Source organism: Garra rufa, chromosome 20, assembly GCF_049309525.1.
Source record: "Garra rufa chromosome 20, GarRuf1.0, whole genome shotgun sequence".
NCBI classification, from domain to species: domain Eukaryota; kingdom Metazoa; phylum Chordata; class Actinopteri; order Cypriniformes; family Cyprinidae; genus Garra; species Garra rufa.
This window is the reverse complement of record NC_133380.1, coordinates 16,556,618-16,581,920: the sequence shown is the minus strand read 5'-3', so window position 1 is coordinate 16,581,920 and position 25,303 is coordinate 16,556,618. Positions and strand designations below refer to the sequence as shown.

The window sequence follows — 25,303 nt, the reverse complement described above, 5'->3', positions numbered from 1 at the left end:
CAAGCAAACCTCACACCGGTGAGAAGGTTCACCTTCAAACAGGGCAATAACACAGCAAGAACTGCATCATACCCAAAAAGACTTGAGGCTGTAAAGATGCTTCAGCTAAGTACTATTAGTTAAGGGTATGAATACTTATGCAATGTACTTTTTATTATTATTTTAATTATGAAGTTGCAACAATTCTGTTTTTGCTTTGTCATTATAGTGCATGGTGTGTAGACTGATGTGAAAAAAAAAAATTTAAAACAGTTTTTAACAGCAACATAAAATGTGAAAAAATTAAGGGGGTATGAATACTTTTGCCACTGTATATACTCCTACTTATTGTATGGCACAAAAAATATCAGAAAAGACAAGAAGAATGGTTGATTCTGTTTAATGATGTTATTATAGGTGGGGGAACATTAAAACAAATGACCCACATCAAAACCAAAACTATGACAAGACCCTGAACACAATGCATATCTCTATGTGACGCATGAAAACATCAAAAGGTTAAAAACTGACATAGGCAAGCATACGGATCTCGTTATATAGAAGGGGAAGTAAAAATGTACCCAGAATAAATAGAGCGATGGAGAAGTTAGCATATGTATTACTGCAGGTTTATTCAAGACAGGGGTAATGGAGATAAAAGATCATTAGAAATTCAGCAAATACTCTTTACAGTTCATCAGCCACATTTCTGATTAATTCACTCAGAATGTGAAACTTTACTTTGGTAGTTATATAAAGTGATTTCCAAAGGGACTGGATTTATTCAGAAATATAATGATCTAAGATTTTTTGTTAATATTACATAAGGATTTTATACAGTAAATGCCCTCTAGTTGAAAATATGATAGGAGAAATTCATTTTGTGTTACATTGTTTCATACATACAGACTATTGGTTTGGAGCAAAAGCATTTAGAGTAAAGTGTAAAGCAATCATATTTACATAGTTTTTTACGTTTAAGTGGTATTCACATCTGTAACAAATGTATGAAAACGTCTTTATTCAATACTTGGTGTCTGAGATCTGAAAAAACAGAGGGCTTCAAATACACAATACAACTATCTTTTCTTAAAAGTGCAATTCTTTTTTTGGTAGAAAGTAAAAAAATATATCCTTATTTTTCTATATAAGTAGAAATGTTATTTTCATTAACAGCATTTTTTTTTTTTACCTTAAATGAGCCCTAAAACCAGTGACTTAAATGGATGTTTGTCACTAGAGCATAATTCTGATTCTGAAAGGAAAAAAAAACATTCATTTCATCATCAAACAAAAAGCATGGAGTGATCAATCTCATGTCCTATGCTGTAATGTTCATCTGGACTGCGAAAACTGGTCATTAGTAAAGTATAATACTTGATATTGAAGCTCAGGACAGAGGGTAGGATTCAGCCCATATTGATCATTGCCAATACTATAGGGTTTTAAGCACATGGTAATTAAAAATACAAAGATAAAAAGCTCATCTGAATGTAGGTTTATAATAAAGCTTTGCTGCACCATAGCACTGTCGCTCATGCAAACTATTTCAATACAACAGCGAAAAAAGGTCAAATAAAAGCGAGCAGAACATTGTAATGACAACACCTGTGTACTATGTAGATTTCTGGCTTGTAACACTTTCTAGTTTACAGAGTGTCAGCGGCACTAGCAGGCTGTCCACCTGCTACTGTCAATGTATTGTGAATAGAAAACATGTTCGTTTCCCAAATATTATTCAAGTATCTTTGCAAAAAATTTAAATAGCTTATAACAAAAAAAATCCTTAGCTTAGCTTAAAGAAGCTAACTGAAGGAGAGTCAGTTACACGCGATGCCACCGTCTCCGAGCGTCCTCCTCTTGAGGAGCAACCAAACTTCTTTCCAGTTACAGAGTTTGTGATTTATGGTTACAGTCTCTATTGGTTTTGGTAAACGTATGCTGTAAAATGCTTGTTTTTTTATTACCATTCTCCTTGTGCTCCATAAATGTGTTGGCTTTAGAGGCGTCCTCTACTAGTCCTTCAACAACAGCCATACACTGAGTTGCTCTAAATGTTTAAGATACATCATCTCTCATTTCTTTCTTCTCTCCCTCGGTGGGTTGTGTGTTTGTGATGGCGTGTCCCTCCATCTCTGCTTTGTGGCCCAGCTGGTCCTGAAGCTCTTTGACAACTCTCTCCAGATTCTGCCGGGCGTCCCGCTCCTTCAGCAGGTCCTCTCTTAACTGCTCACGGTCTACTTCTGCTTGCTGGAGCTTTGTCTGCAGATCTTCAATCTGATAGAGTGAAAAAGACATTATTATCTACAATAGGGTCCAAAATGTCACACCACTAGAGAAAATGCTTCTGTTTAGAATTTCAACTCACTCTGCTTCCTAGACATCGAAAACAGCCATTAAAAATACAATACTGGGCCAAGACACAGTGTAACTTTACCTTCTGTACTTGGCTGTGCTAATATATACTAGCAGGATGTGCCAAATCTCACCTGTGAGGAATACTTGGCCCTCAGACGTCCTGCCTCACAACCCTTATCGCAAACACGGAGCTGTCTCTCTCTGTCCAGCTCCCTCTTCAGCCTGCCGCAGGACTCGTTGGCGTCTCGCACTTTCTTTTCACTCTCCACACGGAGGCGCTCAATCTCCTTCCTCAGGTTCCGCTTCGCTTCAATAGCCTCCCTCAGCCTGCCCTTCTTAGTCACCCTGACAAACTCCAGCTCCTGTGAAAGACAGCCAGTGTTATTCAAGGATAACAGTTTTTATCTGACACCTTTTTACAAAGCAATTTGCATGCGCAGTGTTACAAAAACAGTGCAAAACAGTGTTATTTTAGTATTATTTGTGTACTATTGTGGTATTTATTTACAATACCAGTCAAAAGACTTTTAATTGTTTTTTAAAGAAGTCTCTTCGACTCACCAAGCCTGCATTTATTTGATCCGAAGTACAGCAAAAACAGTTAGATTTTGAAATATTTTTACTCTTTAAATTTAAACTGTTTTCTATTTGAATATATTTTAAAATGTAATTTATTCCTGAATGAATTTTTAGCATCATTACTCTAGTCAGATGATCCCTCAGAAATCATTGTTATATTCTGATTTATGCTGAAAAACAAAAAAATATTATTGTTAGAATTTTAGTAGAAAGTTCTGAAGAACAGCATTTATCCGAAATAGGAATCTATTGTAACATTATAAATGCTTTATCATCACATTTGATTCATTTTAAGCATCCTTGCTAAGTAAAAGTATTCATTTATATAATTCATTTCACAAAAATGGTATAGTGTATTATGTTACAAAAGCTTTTAGATAAATGCTGATCTTTCTATTCATCAAAGAATCCTGAAAAAAAAATGTACTCAATTGTTTTAAATATTTATCATAATAATAATAATAATAAAGTTTCTTGAGCAGCAAATCAGCATATTAGAATGATTTCTGAAGGATCATGTGACACCGCAGACTGAAGTAATTATGCTGAAAATTTAGGTTTGATCACAGGAATAAATTATATTTTAAAATATATTCAATAGAAAATAGAAAACAGTTATTTAGATGGTAAAAATATTTCAAAATTTTACTCTTTTTGCTCTTTTTTACTCTTTGGATTAAATAAATGCAGGCTTGGTTAGCAGAAGAGACTTTTTTTAGAAAAACATTAAAAATCTTACTGTTCAAAAACTTTTGACTGGTAGTGTATATTTTGAAATTGTGTTTATTTTCATGTTTTCAGTATTCATTTGAATTTTAATTCAAGTTTTGGTAACTGTGTTACATGTTTTTTACATTTTAATTAGGCTTTATTTTATTAATTTTTAGTTTTTCAACTTAATCTTATTTTTTCAAGTAGTAGCCGAAAAAAACATCTCAAATGTTTATATATCATATATATTTTTTTCATAAATTTTTTAAATATATTATATACAAGTATCAAACATACATATTTATTAACAGTTTTACTTTAATTATAGAAAACAAGTTTTGTCATTTTTAATTTAAGTTAACAATAACTGGTGCAGAATATTCTAAATTATAAATATTGAAAACTCTTCTAAAAAATAGAATTTGAGACAATTTGAGTATTTAAATGTGACCCTGGACCACAAAACCAGTCTTATGTAGCACCAGTATATTTGTAGGAATATCAAGAAATACAATGTATGGGTCAAAATGATCGATTTTTGCCAAAAACCATTAGGATATTAAGTAAAGATCATGTTCCATTAAGATATTTTGTAAATTTCCTACCGTGAATACAGCTTTCAGATGATGTATGACTGGTTTTGTGGTCCAGGGTCACAAATATTTCAAAATTGAATACTTTTGTCCTTTATTTCAAGTCATTCTTTCATTTGAATTTCCTCATGATAAGTACCTGCTGAAGGCTTCGTTTGGCCTGCAGAGCAGCAGCTAGTTTCTCCTCTTGCTTCATTCTCATGCGGACGATCTCCTGGAGGAATTTCTCTCTAGCCTCCTTAGAGCTAAGGTCACTGCAGAGCGCCTGCTTGAGGACTTCCAGCTCAGAGCAAGGGGCCACCCCCAGTCTCACCCTCTCATCATGCACCTCTGCAGTGCCGTAAGCGTTGAGGTTCATTACCCCTACGCCACTGGTAAAGGGAGGTGACATCAAGGAATGGGAGGCAGGAACTGGAATCAGAGAATAATAGATCAGTAAGTTGCCAGATACTGCAAATGTTTTTTCTATTTACCATTATGTCCTCCACAGATGTATTTAACTGCTAATTCTCTTACCTTTGCTACAGTTGTCAACTTCGATTTCTGCGTCCGAGTCCTCGTTCTCTAGAGGACGCTGTCTGACTACTAGAGTGGGCAGAGAGGCCTTGGCCACTGGCTGTGATTGTCTCTCTGCAGAGGGCCACCTCTTTCTTGGCGTGGAGCTCTCTGTCTTGCCTGTGTTGTGGCTCTCGGTGGGCTGAGAGAAACGTTGCGGTGACTGCTCATTATTTTTAAATGTAGCTATGGGCAGAGAGACATTTGGGACTACCAGGCTGTCTTGTCCTTTACCAAGTGATCTAAATGTCAGAAGAAAATGAGATGTTAATTACATGTCTCAAACCAAGTAATATACTCACGTATTGCACAGTGGAGATTATGCATGAATTATTAATCATTATTGTATTATTATTAATTTGCTATAATCACATTAATACTGTAATGGTAGAGTACCTCTCATACATGTGACTAGGTGTCTCCCGCTCAGCAGAAGAAACTCTGGGAGACCAGGGCCTGAAGGCTGAAGGTCTTTGCTTGAACTGGAGCTGCTTAAGATCCTAAACAGAGAAAAAGGTTTTTTGATTAGAGATGTTTTTAAAAAAGTCTCTTCTGCTCATCAAGCCTGCATTTATTTGATCCAAAGTACAGCAAAAACAGTAAACTTGTGAAATATTTTTACTATTTAAAATAACTGTTTTCTAATTCAATGTTTTTTTATGTTCTTTATCATCACTTTTGATCAATTTAAAGCACTACCCCCCCACAAAATAAATAATAATAATTATACTGACTGCAAGCATTTTAGCGTATAATGCTATACAAGCTTTTATTTCAGATAAATGCTGATCTTTGGATCTTTCTAATCATTAAAGAATCCTAAAAAAAATCTGAATATTAGAATGATTTCTGAAGGATCATGTGACACCGACAACTGGAGTAATGATGCTGAAAATTTAGCTTTGATCACAGGAATAAATTACATTTTAAAATATATTCAAATAGAAAGCAGTTATTTTAAATAGAAAAAACATTTCACAATATTACTGTTTTTACATCAAATAAATGCAGGCTTTGTGAGCAGATGATTACAAATCTTACAAACTTTTACTATGTGGTCAATGTATTTCATAAAGAAAACAATAAGCCAAAAAAAATCCACCTTATTTGCAGATGCAGCCAGAGACTGTAGCCAATCAGCTTGCTTCTCTTTATCCATTGATGGGGATCTCGAGCGGTCATGTTTGGCTTTTTTGGAGGGAATCGGACTGTACGCCTGTAAAATAAAAAGAAGAGAAAAGACACACTCTGTGAGATGAAATAACACCCTGTGAAGGTAAGACACCAGCACTGAGGTACGGCTTTAACCATGTAGGTGTCAAACCCACTTACAGCTCTCAGCAAATATCTGAGAGAAATCTGAGGTAAGTTTAGCATCAGTACAAACAAAAACCAAACACTACAGGTATTCATGCAACTAAAAAGGGTTCCTAAAAAAAGGATGGCAGCGAGTAAATCCTCCCCTTTGCCCTCAGGTTTCAGCATGTCAGTTCCAGGATGTTTACCTTTGCCGTACCAATGACCTGCCCAAACCTGTGCCTTTCTGACTCAAGTTCAGGAATTTAAAACACCCCCGAACATCCTGACAGCCAGAGTTAGTGTGAAAGTCAGGTAAGGATAAAGTCAGAGAGAGGTGCTGATAACAAAAAATGATTCACAATGAATGAAAAAATGTGGTGTTTCCAGGTGAAAAACATCACATGGGTGAGAATTATGACTGGATAAATAAGGTCAGGCACTGCGGCTTTAACAGAAACAGTCAGTCGCAATAATGCGACACAAGGGGGAGATGTCGGGCTGGATTTTGTCTCATACCTACAACAGTGACAGCAATCTTGTAATACACATTATTTATTCGCTCTCTAGTAGCGAACTATAATAAAGCCTACTCTTCTCAAAAGGCGTGGGTGCACTTTATGTGACCGGGGCCCATTTCCTTCAATGCGGACAGACTCACACTGGCGCTAATACACACTTTCCTCCATGTCCAGCTTCAGTGACAAGTTTACGCTCGGTAACGTGGTCCTTGAAGCCGAGAAACACACACGCAAGGAACACACAAAGCACACACTTACTTTCTAAGAGCGCGGAGTGGAGTAGCGCGGACCAATTCATGATCAAGAACTCTTCAGCCTGAGTGTAGCGGCTGTGAGAGGAGCCTCTTACCGATTCAGTACACTTTCTGAATGATTAACTAGCAATAAATGACCTTCTAATGTAGAAATAGTATAACATATATACTTCACGAGTGAAAAGAAATATATCTATAATTCTTCTCAACGCTAGAGTGACACTTTTTATTAACGTATTATATGTGACCCTGGACCACAAAACCAGTCATAAGGTTAAATTTTACAAAACTGAGATGTATATATAATACGAAAGCTCAGCAAATAAGATTTCTATTGTTGTATGGTTTGTTAGGATAGGACAATATTTGGCCGAGATGCATCTATTTGAAAATCTGGAATCTGAGGGTGCAAAAAAATCAAAATCCTGAGAAAATCACCTTTAAAGTTGTCCAAATTAGGTTCTTAACAATGCATATTACTAATCAAAAATTACATTTTGATACATTTACAGTAGGAATTTTACAAAAAATCTTCATGGAACATGATCTTTACTTAATTTCCTAATGATTTTTGGCATAAAAGAAAAATCAATAATTTTGACCCATGCAATGTATTTTTGGCTATTGCTACAAACATACCCCAGCGACTTAAGACTGGTTTTGTGGTCCAGGGTCACATATGATAGTAAAAACGTCGCAACTGACTGACTCCCTCACTGAACCGCAAATGTTCTCTGCTTCCAAATAAAATGCATTCACAATTAAAGACATATTTTAACATTAAATTTTCTGTGATAGTTCGTCTAAAAACAATTTAAACATTTTCACGACGCGTCATCAATCGGCCATATTGGTGGCACTGAATGTAAACAATGTCACTAAACTTTAGGAAACGCGCATATTTTGCTGATTATCTCTGCTAAAAATGGTCAATTATTGTCATGTTTTTGGGCTATTTGGTCAGATCGGGAAAGACATGGAGTACTATAGACTGCCAAAAGTTATAACAAATCAAGGAGAACAGTGCAGTGTGTGTGTTTGTGGTTGGCCAAACTGAACCAGGAATAATAGACTATAATAGACCAATTTTTTACAATCAGATTAAAATACTGATTCATTCTAGGGCTGCATTCGATTTTGAGCGTGATTTGGCGTAGCTTGTCAGTGATTTACGCCTCTGTGTATTAACTGCCGAACGCTGAACGCACGTGATGGAGATTTACTACTAATCAAAGTACCGGCTTCATTGACTAAACGCGCCTCACAACATCGTGCGATTAATCGTGCAGCCCTAATTCATTCACAAGTCAGATATAGTTCTTATTCCAAACAGTTGATAGAAAATACAAAACATGATTTCTGAAATATTGTCAAGGATAAGGAATTTTTAGGTATACAGTAATGGTGCAAAACAGTATCCCAGGTAAAAGCATTAAACGGAAGATAAATGGCTTCTGAATAAACATAACATCAAGCTACTTTAATTTGTGACCCAAGACCACAAAACCAGCCATTAGGGTAATTTTTTTTTTTTTTTTTAATATTGAGATTTACAAATTATCTGAAAGCTGAATCAATATGCTTTCAATTGATGTACGGTTTGTTAGGATAGGACAATATTTGGCTGAAATGTGAAAATCTGCAATTTGAGGGTGTGAAAAATCTAAATATTGAGAAAATTGTAATTAGCAATGCATATTACTAATCAAAAATTAGGTTTTAATATATATTTACGGTGTAAAATTTATACTGCATGGAACATGATCTTTTCATGATATCCTAATGATTTTTAGCATAAAATTAAATATTGATAATATTCTACCCATACAATGTATTTTTTGCTATTGCTACAAATATATCCGTGGTTTTGTGGTCCAGGGTCACATTTGTCAAACTAAAAGTCTCTTGGTCCCCCAAATGTAGAATATTAAGGGTCAACGGCTCCCCGGTATTTATTTATTTATTAAAACAAAAAAGAAAAGAAAAAAGAAAAAACTCTAGAGACCTGCCTGCCTTGCGTAAAGGGAAGCATAGTTTTTTTTTCCCCCTTCAAAAAATGCGGATGGGTAAAGTCAAAACATGACTCAAGTGTTGAACAACCACTGCACACCCAACAAAGAACGTCTGTCTGTGTTTGTTCCTTCCCTGAGGTCTGGAGTTCCAGGAAGACCAGGGCGTCCCAGACATAATAGTCTTTGACTGTGCACCCTCCCAGACACCACAAGGGAGCCGCTGATGCAGCGTCCGCTGATCTGAAATCAGGGCAGCCGTGACACGGCCCTCACTCACAACCACATCAAACGTGTGGCCTTGTGACACACATGCAGGGCAGACTGTATCAAGCAGCTGGGCAAACCGCACAAACACACACAATGGATGCAGATTAGGACATGTACAACATCTGGATTCAAACCGACAGTTTTATATAAACCTGAAAGGAAGCCTGTGGCCATCTGGATTTATTATACAATTTCGAAGAATTCTATACAAGGTTTTTGCAAACACTCCACTACAAATAAAATATTAATGTAAGAGAAAATGTAACATACTCCATATTCTTAATCAGGACTGAGAAGCACTAACAAGGGCTCCATTACTGACGGAGTGCATGAGCGAGTGATTGAAGGAGTGAGTAAGTGTGGGCCACATTTCCTCTCTGTAGTTTGCTTTGGCTGATGGCCCTGTGGGAACCCAGAGCGTCTGGTTCCTGAATGTGAGTGGGCGGGTTCGAGGAGCAGGACCACAGAGGAAACACAAAGCAGCAGGAATGTATACTTGAAGGCCAAGTACGGCTTACTCTTAAAGTGGCCATTCAATCCTATGCCCTTTCAACTGCCTATTGTGCAAGATTTCTTTGAAGGCAGGTTATAAAGGAGTGCTTTACGGCAAACATGAGGCTGAACATACACAGATGAAACGTGCATGTTTGCGCAAAACATAACCGTTGGCTTTGCAAAAACCAACTCATGAATCAAACATTACAATATATTACATTCTAATTTATTATTATTCAACAAGAGGTTCTTTAAAAGTTTTTAAAATGTTTTTCACACTAAGAAAAACAAAGTTTTGAACCTCTATTTTTAGATAGGCTGAGACTTGTTTCAAAGGGTTTGAAAAATGACATTGTTGCCAATGGTCCAAGATGTGCAGACGTCCCAAACAAATATTGTGTGTAACAGTTTGGAATGCATTGCTCCATCCAAGAGCCATGGGTGCATGTTGTCATAAACGGCATTGGATAACACTGACCACTTTTGCTTCTGATTTCGGAATGACTAATGAAGCGAATATCGACCTCCACTTGCATTTGTTGCGATACAGTGTTCAGGGAGATGGTGCACGCTCCAAATCTTTGTTGATATTACTTGGAAGCCAAACAAGTGGAGTTGCATTTGCCGTGAAACAAAAATAGTCTGCTCTATTGAACTTACTCGAGCAACTAACATCCTCACAATAATGCGCCACGCCGCTTGAAAGAACTGTAGCGGTGCTGGTGCACAGCAACCAGGCACAACAAGTTTCCTATTACAGCTTTTCTTTCCCCCCCACGGAAATCCTGCATGTAATCCCCAGATCTGCGTGTGCTTCAGTGTGCTCTGCCAAAGTCAAGGGCAAAACTGGTGGGTACGAGCTTTATTGAGACATGCTGGAGATTGGCGCTGTGATTAGAGAGGGCTTCTGGAAGCCCATACAGGATGAAAGTGTCTACATAAGAGTATGTGAAAGAGAAAGGATAAGGTAATGCCAGCTGTCCTCGTGCAAGTGCTTTGGAGGGTCTCACAATTTATATTAAGCTTGGCTGTCACCTGGTGTCAGCTGGCAGATCGTTGGCATTTGAAAACGTCCTCAGCTCTTCCGCTTTCAGTGCCAAAAAAGAAAAAACACACGCCATCACGTTTCCCTTCAAGTCCGTCCTCTTCCAGAAGTCAGATATGGAGCCTTAGGGAAAACCAATCTTGATTGGATTGTGTTAATAGCCTTTGGACTGGAGTTTTGCTGCTGTCTGAGCTGAAGAGGGAACAGACTTTTGAGGCAAAGGCGGAGCATAACGCATAATCCTGCTCTGAGAGCGATGGAGGAATCCATCTGCTTCAATATGCCGTATTCCAGCAGGCACATAAGGGTTTGGTCTCATCGGACTCCTAAGACGTCCTCCTCCAATAAGTAGTCCACCTTCAAACTGCAAATAAAAAGCATCCACACAGCTCTACCCAAATTTCTCTTGATGTCTTCATGAAATGGATTGCATTTATGTGTTGAGCAAAGTGAAGAGTAAAGCTTATGCCGAGGCGAAGTCAAAAGACCCCACAAGGCACATTCACATTCACACAATGTCTTTCTGCTTCCCTTCACATTTAGAACACTAATAATGCAGGAACATGCAAACCAGGAAGCCTGAGGGGATGATGGGGAAAAGAAAATACATTACTGTAAACGTCTGTAGAAACTTTGAACACTCACCACTAAAGATTATTACTCTCAGTGCAGCTAATGGGTGTCTATTAGTAAGTTTTCCATTTGTTTGTGGGATACACAGTAGGACAAAAAGCTGTAGGCTTACAGTGGGTTCAGATCTGGGATTGTTTTTACACTGAAGTAGGAAAAAAGTGCAGGTAGCAACACTATGCAAAAACAAAAAATGCAGGTAGCAACACTACTCACATCCATCGTGGTACTCTCATGAACATGCATCGAAAACTGGCAAAGACTGTGCACAAAAAGTATTCTCGTAGCTTAATAAAATTGTGGTTAAACCACTGATGTTATTTTAAACATTTCAGTTGCTTTGCTGTCTACGCAAGGTCAAAAAGCTCTCAGATTTAATCATAAATATCCTAATTTGTGTTCTGAAGACGAACAAAGGTCTTACAGGTTTGGAACGACATGAGAGTCAGTAATTAATGACAGAATTGTAATTTTTGAGTGAACTACCACTAAGACATCTCGAGACCCATTTTTCAAAGTGGGTGGAACATTATTCACCTGGAACTTTAATCTGAATTTTAATCTGTATGCTTTAGTTCTATTGCTAATTTACAAGCAGTTAAGTGCAGAAAGACGATTAAAGTCTCACTGAATTGCCTCTTCACCATACTAACACTAGGGCTTGAAATAAAGACGGTCATAATATCACATGTCAGGTAGAAGAGCTTCAAGGCGGCCACAAGCCCCTGAACCAACACTAAGCGAAAGGGTAATATTCCCGCCCTTTCTATTAGCAGTTTCTAGCTGCCCCAATGCGCAGAGGGCAGAATGGCTGGCTGGCTTTGGCTCTCGTGCCTGAGTGATTGACTGAGCAGATGGGGCTTTAGTTCCTCCAGTGAGAGTGTGGACTTCTGTTAGCAGCTGTGCATCTCACTGAAGAGCCCCTCCTGTCTCTGCTAACAGCTAGTTAAATCTCTTGCCTCGTGCACTGAAATCACAGAAACTGAAGCAAAAATGTTAATAGCAGGGATGAGGACACTGTCAGAGCTGGCACTCTTGTAACTATTGTTTGAAAGTTTGGGTTCAGTAAGATTTTCTTTCATAAATAATCAGCATGGATACAGTAAAGCATTAAAAGTGATCAAAAAGTTTATCAAAAGTGACAGTAAATACATTTATAATGTTACAAAAGATATCAATTTCAGATAAAGGCTCAACTATTTCCAACATTGATAATGGTAAAAAGATTTCTTGAGCTCCAAATCAGCGTGCAAGAATGATTTCTGAAGGATCATGTGCAAATTCAGCTTTGCATCACAGGAATAAATTGCATTTTCAAAAATAATAATAATATTTCACAATATAAATTTTTTTCAGAATTTTTGATCAAATACAGTGCCAGTCAAAAGTTTTTGGACAGTAAGATTTATGTTTTTTAAAGCAATTATTTAATCCAAAATACAGCAAAAGCGGTAATATTGTGAATTATTTTTTATATTTAAAATAACTGATTTCTATTTGAATATATCTTAAAATGTCATTTATTACTGTGACCAAAACAAAATGTTTAGTTTTATTACTCCAGACTTCAGTGTCACATGATCCTTCAAAAATCATTCTTATATGTTCAAGATTTTTTTTTTGATGGGGATAGTTATAGAAATTATTACTTTTATTTAGCAAGGATGCTTTAAATTAGTCATAAGTGATGATAAATACATTTATAATGTTAAAAAACATTTTTATTTCAGAGAAATGTTCTGAACTTTTATTCATCAAAGAAACCTGAAAAAATTCTACTCAGATGTTTTTATCATAATAATAATAATAATAATAATAATAATAATAATAATAATAATAATAAATGTTTTTGAGCAGCAAATCAGAAAATTAAAATGATTTCTGGAAGGTCATGTGACTAGAGTAATGATGCTAAAAATTCAGCTTTGAAAACGGGAATAATTAAAACATTTAAAATATATTCAAATAGAAAACTGTTATTTAAAATAGTAACAATATTTCAAAATTGTACTGTTTTTGCTGTACTTTAGACCAAATATAATGTAATAATCAAATAACATTTAAAAAAAAACATTAACAATCTTACAGTCCAAACATTTTTGACTGGTAGTGCATATGCAGCTTAAAATCCTTTAACAAAGGGGCCTTGGAGCTAATATGGGCAATACAGCTTTAAATCCAGCCTGCAACATTTCATTTTCTCCTATCTCTTCCAATTTCCTGTCACTGTCTGTCTAGTTAAGCAAATAAATAAATAAATAAATAAATAAATAAAAGCCAAGGACAGAAAATTATGACCAAAAAAGTCTAATACATGTTTAAAGGGACACACACTGAAGAATTATTCGCCATATTTTGCATTCGTACATAATGCTCCAGCCGGCGATCAATCAGTCATGACAGTTAAATAGAGCAGGACACAGAGGATATGCATTTTGTCAGGGAGCTGCTTCGGTCTGTCAGACACCGAATACACAATCGCTTCCTCCCACAACAACACCTAACCTAACACACCCAAGCACAGCTCATACTTTGCCGTGCAAGGAGAACTTACGGCAATAATTGTGACTCCTCCACCAAATAAGGTGCAGTGCTGGTTTTTTTTGGAAGGGTGATAAGGGAGTGAATGCCAAGGGGAGGTCAGGAGGTGTCAGGGTACGGAGAGGCTGCTGAAGTTGTAAAAGCTCCCGCTGAGAAGCGGCAGGGTGAAGTTAGGGTCAGTGCTTAGGGTCTCAACGATGTCACAGCACCTTCACTGTGTCTGCCCTGGGATAGGGGAGGGGTGGTGTGCTGGTAATTGGCTCAAGTGAGGCTATAAATCCATCTGAAATTTACTGCTTCCAACCAGTCTTCGGCATTCTCAACCCCTGACGCCATCTGAGCGCTGACGATCCACAACACAGGGGTGTTGTAAAGACAGCGCAGACGTCCTCTCCGTGCAACTCCAAGCACTAGCACAATAGCGTGCAACCATCTCGGACAGAGACCATCACTTGACCTTACGTGGCGTGTCCATTTAAGACTACGGCTAATCACTGCAAGTGGACCTACAGTAATGGAACACATGCCCGTTTTCTGTGAAACGCTCTCAGGGTCCGTGCATTTGCGAGCGAGGCAGAAATGGGGAGTGGGCCCTATAATTAAGGTTTGATACAAGCCAAGGCTGGGAATGGATTATTTTAGTTTGTTCTGCTTTTTACAGTCACTTTGAAAGCCCAATGTTCCCCCAGCATTCGTCAAAACAAATATAAGTGCGGCAGAATGGAGGTGGAAGTGCTAATGGATGTCGTAGAATGACAGGAAGCATTAGAAACAACAGGAGAGGAAAAACAGAGGATTGCGTGGTAGAAGGAAAAACAAAAAAATTTCGGAGAGCGAAAAGAGCTAACCGCTGAGTAAAAGTGCCCAGAACTCCGTAATTGAGTGTTTTTTCCAAAGTACAAGACATAGAAGGTTGAAATTGGGTGTTATTACAGCATTGTGCGAAGCGCTGTCACATCTGTACATGGAAACCTTGCATTTTGGAAAAATCCCTTTTCTATTTTTCCATGAAGTAGTACCTACATCCACATGGAACACATTCAGCGCAGCTTAATAAAGCAGATGATTACATAAAGAGATTAATAGGGAAACAGAGAGGCTCATTCTTCCATAAAGCAGTAAAGAGGGACACTCACTCTTTCAGGACAAGAAACCTAATGGTGGAAAAAACAATGCATCCCATAAATAAAAGCTTGGATGGTTGTAGATTCAGTCAATTTTTGCTTAGAATGTCTTGTCAAAGGGTACAGATTTGATTGGAACACAAAATATTTTGTAGAATGTTGGTAAGCAAATCATTTTGGTGACCATTGAATTTATTTATTTATTTTTTAAATATGTGACCCTGGACCACAAAACCAGTCATAAGGTTAATTTTTACAAAACTGAATAAATACGCTTTCTATTGATGTATGGTTTGGTAGGATAGGACAATATTTGGCCGAGATACATCTATTTGAAAATCTGGAATCTGAGGGTGCAAAAAAATCTAAATACTGAGAAAATCACCTTTAAAGTTCCCCAAATTAAGTTCTTAACAATGCATATTACTAATCAAAAATTACATTTTGATATATTTATAGTAGGAATTTTACAAAATATCTTTATGGAATATGATCTTTACTTAATTTCCTAATGATTTTTGGCATAAAAGAAAAATCAATAATTTTGACCCATACAATGTATTTTTGGCTATTGCTACAAATATACCCCAGCGACTTAAGACTGGTTTTGTGGTCCAGGGTCACAAATCTCCATTATACTAATCAGGGTGATTTTCAGTTCTGAAAGTGAACGTGACGCATCCCTGTTGAAAAGGCCAATTTTTATATGTCATGTTGGCTTGGAGATGGTTTAGCTGGTGGGGACGTCAGCATCCTAATTTGGAGATCTAAAACACAGCAGGCCAGCTATGCCAGTTTTTTCAGCAGGCATTACATTATTCTGCTCATTTGATGTGCTGTCTGCTTTGTAACCCTGAAAATTCCTGGAAACTTCTTTTTCCTGGACCATTTTCATTTTACAGCGCTCCTCTGAATCTGAAAGGGCCAATGTTTTTCTCCATAGCAACCGCATAACATTTTGAGATCAGCTCTGACTCAACCAACAAAACACAACAAAATACAGAATTCGCCATCTCTACTGGCGTTCGCAGACCAGACCCTCTCCTAGCCCTGTGTTTTGCAGCTAACATTACCCAGGCAATCTTCTGGAGTTTTTTTTTTTTTTTTTAAACAAACCCCTACACCTGACATCCATTAAACGTGTTCTTTTGCTAGCACTCCGCTCCCATAAAGCCTGTGAAGTACCCTCATTTTAACCGAAATGTGGCTGGTTTACCGATAACTGGTGTTTCTGAACTTGGGCCAAAATGGCTGACTGTTAGAGTATCTTATCGGTGAGTCAGCGCCAGCTCAGGTCTGACATGCGAGAGAAAACGAAGATACAGGCCAGTGTGTTATATAAATGTCTCCTGAGTCTGCTGAGTGTATGTTCCTGGTGTTTCGAGGACATGCTGCTCTGTGTGTTAATTTGTTCAGTCTGATCCGGTCAGAAGGATTAGGGCCCGGTGCTCCTGTTCTGAGCCCTGCCTCAAAAGAGGGCCTAGGGTTAGCATGTAATCTCCCAGCTTTCCCAGCACCAATCCATACTGACCCATGTGGCCTGTCCACTAACAGCTGAGGGACATTTGTCTGTCTGCGTCTGTTCGTATGTCCTATACCTTATAAGACCATATGCTAGAACATTCATGACGCATGTGCACTGATATAAGTTTTTTAAAAATAGAAATTAAATTGCAAATTTAAACATAAAACATTAAAACCAGACATTTTAAATGTTAACTGTGAATTTAGGCATCACAAAATTATAATATAGAAGAAAAATTGATATTCAATATTACATTTAACAGTATTATTAAATTATTAATGTTTTAGTTAAAAAATATGAGAAATCAGCATTCACAATTGAATATACAATATCAATAATATAGTGTGTTTGAATATACAATATATTATTATTATACAATATAATATTATCCAATAAATAATATTGGTAAATGACTGATATGGTTTGAGTTCTTAATGTTTTTCTTAATATTTTAAGCAATAAAAAGTACACTTTTTTTTGAATGTTTCGTTTTTTTAAATCATGTAAAATCACAAATTGATTGATGTTGAAATCCCTGGTGAGTATGTAAAATTGATATTCTGTTTGAGATCTGCTAAATATTACATTTAACAGTATTATTAAATTAATAAATGTTTCAATGTAAACTTTACAGGTTTAAGGTTAAATTTGTTAATAGTTAATGCATTAGATATCATAAAGGTTCATTTCTGAATATACTCATACATTTACTATTAAGTTGTTGCAACATAAATTAACAATAAACAGTATTATATTTATAAACTAAGACATGCCACAAATAATATTTGCTCAGCCAACTGAATGTTTATTGTAAGTGTTACCATCAAGTTTTAATTCTCAAAAAGTCTGGAAGATACCTTTTTAAAATGCTAAAGTGTGTGCTGTGTTACTGTATAAGGCCATGGTGAATTGGCAGCCAGTAAACACACACACACACACACACACACACACACACACACACACACACACACACACACACACACACACACACACACACACACAGCGAGCCTGAGAGAACGACAGCACAGGGTGAACAGACACCAGTATGGCAGGGAGGGGAGGCTCTGCTCAGGAACTCAATAATAACTTTCAGCAGTCTAGCCAGGAGGCTGGAGGCCCAGACTGCGGCTGTTCCATCCTCCAGCACTTCCCCCCTCCGCAGCCCTGGGCTCCTCCCTCTGCCCTGGCCTGTGTCTGCTCCACAGGACTAATGCATTTTGCAGACAGCCTAGAGACTTAAAGAGACATAAACCGCATTTTTCCTCCCTGAATCACTGCTGTTGATGTAACCACTAACTCAGAACAGAGATCATTATTTCCAGCCGTTTATTCGAAATCTCCCGCTCTCGCGCTCATACTTATTACTCTTTTCCTCTCTTGGAACTTGGGAGACCTCGACATGACACGGAAAAGTGAGGGAGAGACAGCCTGAAATATGTTAAGAGCCTCTCAATAAATCTCAGGCCAAACGCTCGAACCGCACCGCCCTCCGAACGCGTCTTTCATGTGCAACTCACCAGCCTGGAGAAGCTCCTGTCAAGTGCAATCAGAGGTCCTGGCGTCAAATGCATTTGAAGTCATTATTATGATAATTATAAGGGGCAAATCCAATAGGCATGATCAGACAGCGCTGGATCAGAGCAGATCCAGCTGTTGGGAGTTTGGGATGTACACTTCTGCCCGTAAATCAACAGAGATTACATTACTGCTGTCTGCTGGGCAGGGAATAATGATGGATCTGAATGCTAAATGCATCAGTCTGGGAGACAAAAGCTGCGTGCGGGATACATAGTGAAGTGGGAAGTGCCGTCTGTCTCCAGCAGACTGCCTTTTAGGAAGCACTGGCGCTGTAAATATGGGCACTTTGGTTTTGCATGTGCACTAACATGCTCCAGGTATCACCACAGTTGAGATACAGTAGCGCAAAAAAAGATATCATTTACTCACCCTCATGACATTCCAAGTTTAAATTAAAATCTATAAAAAAAAATTGTTTTTTTTTGTGAACACAGTGAAAGCCCCATTGGCTTTTATTTTTTAAACAGCAAGAATACTTTAAAATATCTTCTTTTGTGGTCTGCAGAAGAAAAAGTCATAAAGGTTTGGAACGACACGAGGGTGAGTAAGTGACAGAAGTTTCTTTGTTGTGTGAGCTATCCTTAAAAAAAAAACTCAAACTCAAACCAAGGTCTCACCTGCTAGCAGTGGGCGTCTAAGGATTTGAGCAGATTTAACCGCAAATGTCTAACACAGTGTCTACCATCTGAGCTGTGAGACAGCATGGAGCCAGGCGCCCTAGTGAAGTAGAGCAGAATACCACAGCCAGGAAATAATTAAAAATTCAATGGGCTTGAGTGACACAGAAACCTTCAAGGGCGTGCCTGCCAAACACAGTTTTTACTCTTCCACCGTCAGCATTTTTCGCCCTCCGAAGAGGATGCTGAAGCGAGTGGGGGCCATAAAGAGACTGGAAACTCAACCACGCAGAGATACACTAGATGGAAATGAGACAGGAAACAAAAACAAGGCGAAGAAGTTGGAAGAAGGTCATTGTGCTTCCGACTGAATTTCTTAATGAAAAAATACAGGATCAAATTTGTCTTTACGCCCTCTCAGTTAACTGATATTTACGAGAGGGCATTGTTACTTGAGCTGCCCAAGGTGTTAAAGTCGGTTCAGCCTCTGCGGAGGATATAATTTCTGAAGGAATCCGGACTTGATCAGACCTGAAAAGCCCAATGAGCAAAGCACGCAAGATAGGATTGTAAAACGAAAGAAAATCAGACAGGAATTTAGGCATTCCACAACCATTTTCATGAATTTTTGTATATTACTTCTGTCTCATTATTATTCTGTTCCATGTTAGTGGGGCTGTTTGAAGTTTCAGAGTGAATTGATGAGGCACATGATGACGCATATCGACACAAAACTCATTCGTTGACTCACCAGGGTCCAACTTCGCGCCATCTGTGTGAATCACGTCTGCTGTCCTGCCTTGTAAAATTCAGACACATGCAAAAGATGCCTGCATAAAAACTGCTTCCCACCAAATAAAGCTCCAAGGTATTTTAAAGGGGAGAAAGGCAATGAACTTCTGACCTGCAATAGAGGGCTGTGGAGGAAGCTGAGGAGCTTGGGGGCATCCAGAGTGCCTTGCCATGTCTCACCCGGCAAGGCCGTAAAAAAGCCCCTAAAACTCCAACTTCCAAGCCTTTTATGGCTGCCAGATGGTGGGGGAGTCTGTGTGCCCCTGGACCCCTTGTCTCTGGACTTGTCTCCAGCTCCAGTAAATCCCAGCTGACCTCGGTGAACTGACATTCACTCTCTATCTAGCTATATATCTATCAGAATAGCTATCTATTGATCTGTTTATTCTATCTGTCTATCTATCTAAAATTCTTTCTTCACTGTCTACATCCAGGTCAAGCTGAATTTACAAGTGCAAGATCACCATTAAAAAAAACCCCACACAAATCAATCAATCAATCAATCAATCAATAATTTTCTCTGCTAGTTATCAATTCGAGAGATTAGCTGCTTCCCCAACCCCCAAAAACAACAACTGCCATCAGCTCCACCCTCTTACCTCAGCTGCCATTGCTTTTATTTTCTCTGGTGATAGGAGGCTTGTGTTGTTGTTTATGTCCTGTAATTCAACCTGACCTCCCTACAACCCCGGCAGGGGCTTCCTGGGCCATTAGGGGTGCTGGGACTGTGGGCAATTGAAGTGATAGAGGTTAACACTCTCCTCATTAAGCTGACAGGGCTGCTGTAAAACACAGAGGACCGAACCACTCCTTTTCACACCGTCCCAATAACATCAAATGGCGTCAGCTGGGTCTGTTTTGAAGCTATGTGTATTAGCTGAAACAACCTGAGGTGACCTGTCAATCTTTAAGACGAATCAGCTGTTTCAAGACATAAGCGTGGGCCAAACTCTTTCTGATCTAGCAGGGTTTGATACAAGCATTTGACCAGTTTAATCAGCAACATCTGACCAAAGGCAACCAAAGAGACTCATTATCCATGCACTTCCATGCATTCTTGAAAATCCCCTTGGGCTTTAATATGCATAAATATGATTACCAACAGCATGTGCCCTCAGCCTGATCCCTAATCTGCTTTCTAAATTCTTCAAATGTTTGAGCTTAAGTCACTTTCGTATTTTTACAGGCTAGCTCTCATTTGGCGTCTCTCTCCGCCACGGACAGAAAACTCCATATTCATGAGCAGCTTTAATTGAAAGAAGGGAGGGGAGCCCTAAATTTGCTTTTTGTGTCAGCCAGCAGGGACAAATGCAGCTTCAGCACATTTTCTTCATATTCTCTGGTGGAAAAGAAGGAGAGAGACATGAAAGGAGGAGAGGACGAAAGAAAAGAGAGATTGCAGACACTGAACCGGCGGTGCTAAAAGAGCGGAAATCATACATAAAGGCCGGTCTGAATCTCTGACTCTAAATAAAGATGCAGTCCTTCCAAAAGACACCTCGTTGGCCCATTTTCAGTAAAAATCAGACGGGGAGGTTGTTTGCATTCCAGGAAACGTCTCCCACTTTCTGCATATGCAGCACTTGGTTTCCTCGCTGAATGCTGAACACTTCAGCGGCCACAGCTGTCTCAGGTTTTTGCAGTGAGGCCTTCTGCAAGCAAAGCGCAGCCAAGGCTTGTCAGGAATTTCAATGAAAATACAGTGTTATAAATGACCTTGAAAAACTGGTTTTAAAAAATAACAACGTGGGGAAGCGAAAACCTACTTCGAAATCTGCTCTGGTGAGTTTCTTTCATGAAACGATTCATTAGCGCTCCATAGAGTTGTTATTTTTTTCTGTAGCACGTATGTGATTTTGTAATAGCCATGAACGGTCTTGTTAACAGACATTGGTAAAACAGCATAAAAAACTGAACCCCACTAAAGTGGCCTGTAACAACCCCTCCTAGCTGTGCATGTCCCTGGCAGTTCCCCTCATAAGGTTTCACTTTCCTCATAGGATGAAAATGACCTCAGCACAGTAAAAGCAGACAAGGACTGCTCACCAGATGTGAGCAGAGAGAAAACGGAGAGAGGAGGGAGTGCAGAAGAAAGAGAGAGTGAGAGGAAGAGAGACAGAGAGAGTGCAAAAAACATTTGCCTGAAGAATTTACGGCCAACCCCAGAGGAGTCCTTTGATTAAGGGTTCAAGTGGAGTTGCAGGGGTTTCTGGGATATCTCAGGAGCACTTATGCAGCGGTGAGGCTGGTTAAGGGAAGAAAGAGACAGCGACAGCCAGAAAGAAAAAACGCACTCCCCACTGTACCTCCAAACCAGCAGGTTCGCCCTCAAACATGCAGACCCCCCTATAAGCAAATGCCAGTGTCATTCCACACCCCTGTGCACCTGCCAGGCACACAAAGGGCCACTTCCTCCCACTGTCTCTGGCCAAGGCCCCTGATCCCATTTAATGCAGCCTGCACCACAACAAAGGTTGATAAATTAGGGAGAAGGCTTGATGATAGGGTGACTAATCCTTTTGGAAAGACTAATTCTATCAGTGGCCCGTACAGTTAGGACCGGCTAAAACGTGTGAATTGAGCAGCATGCGTAGCTGCGGATTTGTCAGAGTGGCCGTTTCGCAGAAATGCCTTCATGGCCGTTTTACTGCGGTTGTAATTCATGCTTGCAGGGTTTGACCCAGACATTCCTTTCCTATCATACCCATCTAAGTTTTTATATGTATGTCCTGCGGTATGAACTTACATAAGACTCCAGACAGAGCTAAACTTGTTTTTGCCCATGAGAGTACACAGACAGGCCCTGCAGAAAAATACATGGCTGAAAATGGCTCACATACCCAATTATGCATGCATAATGCATATTGATAGTACTACTACTAAGAATAAAATTATTATTAAAACACTATCTTTAAGGAATATTTAGCAGAAAAATTATTTACCAGAACTTATGCTATTGATTATTAAAATGTAATGAAACTATTCAAATGGAATCCAAAAAATCTATGGAAAACACAGAATTTGGTAAAAATAAAAATGAATTTCATAAAAAAAATCTAAGGTATTTCATAGGGCCTTTAAAATATAAACATTTAATAAATTGCTGTATAACAGTGTACGTTTTACGATTTCAATTAATTAGACATGAATTTTGATTAATATCTTTTAATTTAACCATTAAAACAGAGTGTAGAAAAATGTAAACTGAAAAAAAAAAAAAGAATCTGGGAAAAAAATATGATGGATTTTGAAAGACTGTAATTCAATTATATTATATTATTACAGAAAAAAGCCTCTTGGATACCTCACATGGCAACTGGTCATGAATGTATCACCTCCCCAATGCATGCTGAGCGAATCTTTTACAAGCTGACTTCACGTCTACCGCACATCAAAGCTCTGTGCGTCAGTCCAGTCACACCGTAATCTCACATTCCTCACTTCATTCACACTCAGCCTCTTCAGCTTTTGCATGCACTGCCTCCTCCTAACCAAGTTCCCAAACAATCAAAGCCTCCCGTTGTGCCGAAGACCAGGTGAGATGATGACTCCACCAGGAGACAGCCGCAGACGAGCATACAAGACCGCTATAAGGCGAAGCCAATTAAGCCGATGCTGCCTTAAGGTACAGTGATTACCCCGTTTATAATGATAAGCCCTAAAGCAGCTTGGATTTTTATAAGAGAGGCTGTAAGCTAGCAGCCAGCTTTCTGTCCTTCTTGACCACTATAGTCCCCAATTTAAAACACGGGCCTGATAATAGCTGGGTCATTATGGGATCAGAAGCTCCCTATTTCAGGCTGCTCTGCTCTGGCCTGCCTAGGCTCAGGCTGCCCATGTCTGTGGTCACTGGCGCACTATAAATAAAAGCAGACGCCGGGTATAGGCACGCTATCACATTGCCCTACAAGCCAGAGAGAGAGGGAGGAAAGACACCCCAGCCAGAAAATTTTCAGCAGGCGTTACTCCAGTCCTCAGTGTCACATGATCCTTCAAAAATTGTTATAATATGCTGATTTGGTGCTCAAAAACATTATCAAATGTTCAAAACAGTTTTCAGGATTCCTGATGTCATTTTTGATTCATTTAATGCGTAAAACCTACATAAAAACCTTGGATTAGTCTGTTTCATAGTATTGGCTTCACCAAAAATTTCTATATTTTTAATATCCAGAATCTGGTGAGCTGACTGTCCCTCCCTCGTGCATGTCCCGCTCGCTGCAGAGACAGAACGAGAGAGACAGACAGAGAGAATGGACGGATTAGAAGGAGAGAGAAAGAAGCCAAGGCAGAGCACAACTGAGTAATTGAGGGTGACATGTCTGTAACAACACATCAGGCTGTTTGAATAAAGCTCCTTCCTAAGAGAAATGGAGAGAATAGAGAAAGAGAGCGAAGCGATGGAACAGATGCTTGGAATTAGAGTAGCCAGTGAGGGGGTGTCATCCGCAAAAAAAAGAAAAAGAAAGTGGCAGCAGTTTTGATACTGGATAAATAGTCCCACACAAGCTTGCTGTGCTGTATAGAGCGAGGAGGCAGCCGTGCTGAATGCGTTTGATATGGGCTCTCGCTCCAGGCCTCGGCGTCGCATAGCTAAAGGCTCCAATAGCAGAAATTTAGTACGTGTTTAACAGCACACCACATTTTATTGTGCTTCGCTAGCATTTAATACCTGATCTCCTGTGCCAAGCAGAAATCTGGCACACACTCAAGCCACTGGGGGAGATGGCTTACAAGAGGTCTGCTTGTTGGTGCCACTGAGGAACATAAAAGAACGAGTTTCCTTCTCCCTTCTGTATCCGTTTTGCAGTTTTTTTTCATCGGCTTTTTGCCTTTTAACTTACTGGAAAGTAGAGTAACAAGAAAAGCAGGTTAAACAGAAGAATCACAAAGAACAGATGTCTTCATATTGTAAGCATGTGTACTGTCCTCTGCACCATGGATCCTGAGTTTTTGTTAAAAATAGAAAAAGACTTTTAAGGGATAGTTCACTCAAAAATGAAAATTCTGTTATTACTTACTAACCCTCATGTCGTTACAAACCTGTAAGACCTTTGTTCATCTTCGGAATACAAATTAAGATATTTTGGATGAAATCCAAGAACTTTCTGAACCTTCATAGACAGCAATGCAACTACATTTTCAAATGTAGTAAGGATATTGTTAAAATAGTCCATGTGACATCAGTGGTTCAAACTGTAGCTTTATGAAGCTATGACAAAACTTTTTGTGCACAATCAACTATTTTAACAAATGTCCAGTACCTTTTTGGGCTGTCCGATTAATCAAAAATATCTTAATTTGTGTTACAAAGATAAGTGAAAGTCTCACGGGTTTGGAACAACACGAGGCTGAGTAATTAATGACAGAATTTACATTTTTGTGTGAACTGACCCTTTAAAGAGAACTTCTGAAGGCAGTGCTGGTCGTTCGTTCAATGAAATGACAATTGGAGTGAAGCCTAAATCTAAATGAATCTGAATTCAATATAAATCCGATTGATTCTCAATGCAGATTCAGTGAATCACAAATCAAACTCATTCAGTTTGATTCATTGTCACTGCCTCTGGTGACCTTGAGAACCAAAACAATTAAATTCATGATTCATGAATCAGACTGATTCAGTTCTTGAAGGCACTGCGTCAGAGAATCACTAGAGTGGAGAAGTTATTATTGAGTAATAACACTCTGAAAAATGCTGGGTTTACAACAACCCAGTGCTGGGTGAAATATGGACAAACCCAGCGGTTGGATCAAATGTTTAACACAACCTTCAGGTTAGTTTTATTTAACTCAACTATTGCTGAAAGATTACCATATTTCTTGAACCC

At 38.7% G+C, this 25,303-nt stretch overlaps 1 protein-coding gene across 1 annotated transcript in view; it reads right to left on the bottom strand.

Annotated features, from left to right (window-relative positions):
• Positions 1-363: 363 nt before the first annotated feature.
• Positions 364-25,303, bottom strand: part of skib (v-ski avian sarcoma viral oncogene homolog b) — a 36,026-nt gene continuing 11,086 nt past the window's right edge. The window contains exons 2-7 of the mRNA XM_073825592.1: positions 5,878-5,991; positions 5,172-5,275; positions 4,737-5,017; positions 4,360-4,631; positions 2,469-2,699; positions 364-2,256 (exon numbers count right to left, since the gene is read on the bottom strand). Coding sequence (XP_073681693.1) covers positions 2,038-2,256; positions 2,469-2,699; positions 4,360-4,631; positions 4,737-5,017; positions 5,172-5,275; positions 5,878-5,991 — 1,221 coding nt within the window. The 3' untranslated portion in view covers positions 364-2,037. The remainder of the gene's footprint in view (positions 2,257-2,468; positions 2,700-4,359; positions 4,632-4,736; positions 5,018-5,171; positions 5,276-5,877; positions 5,992-25,303) is intronic.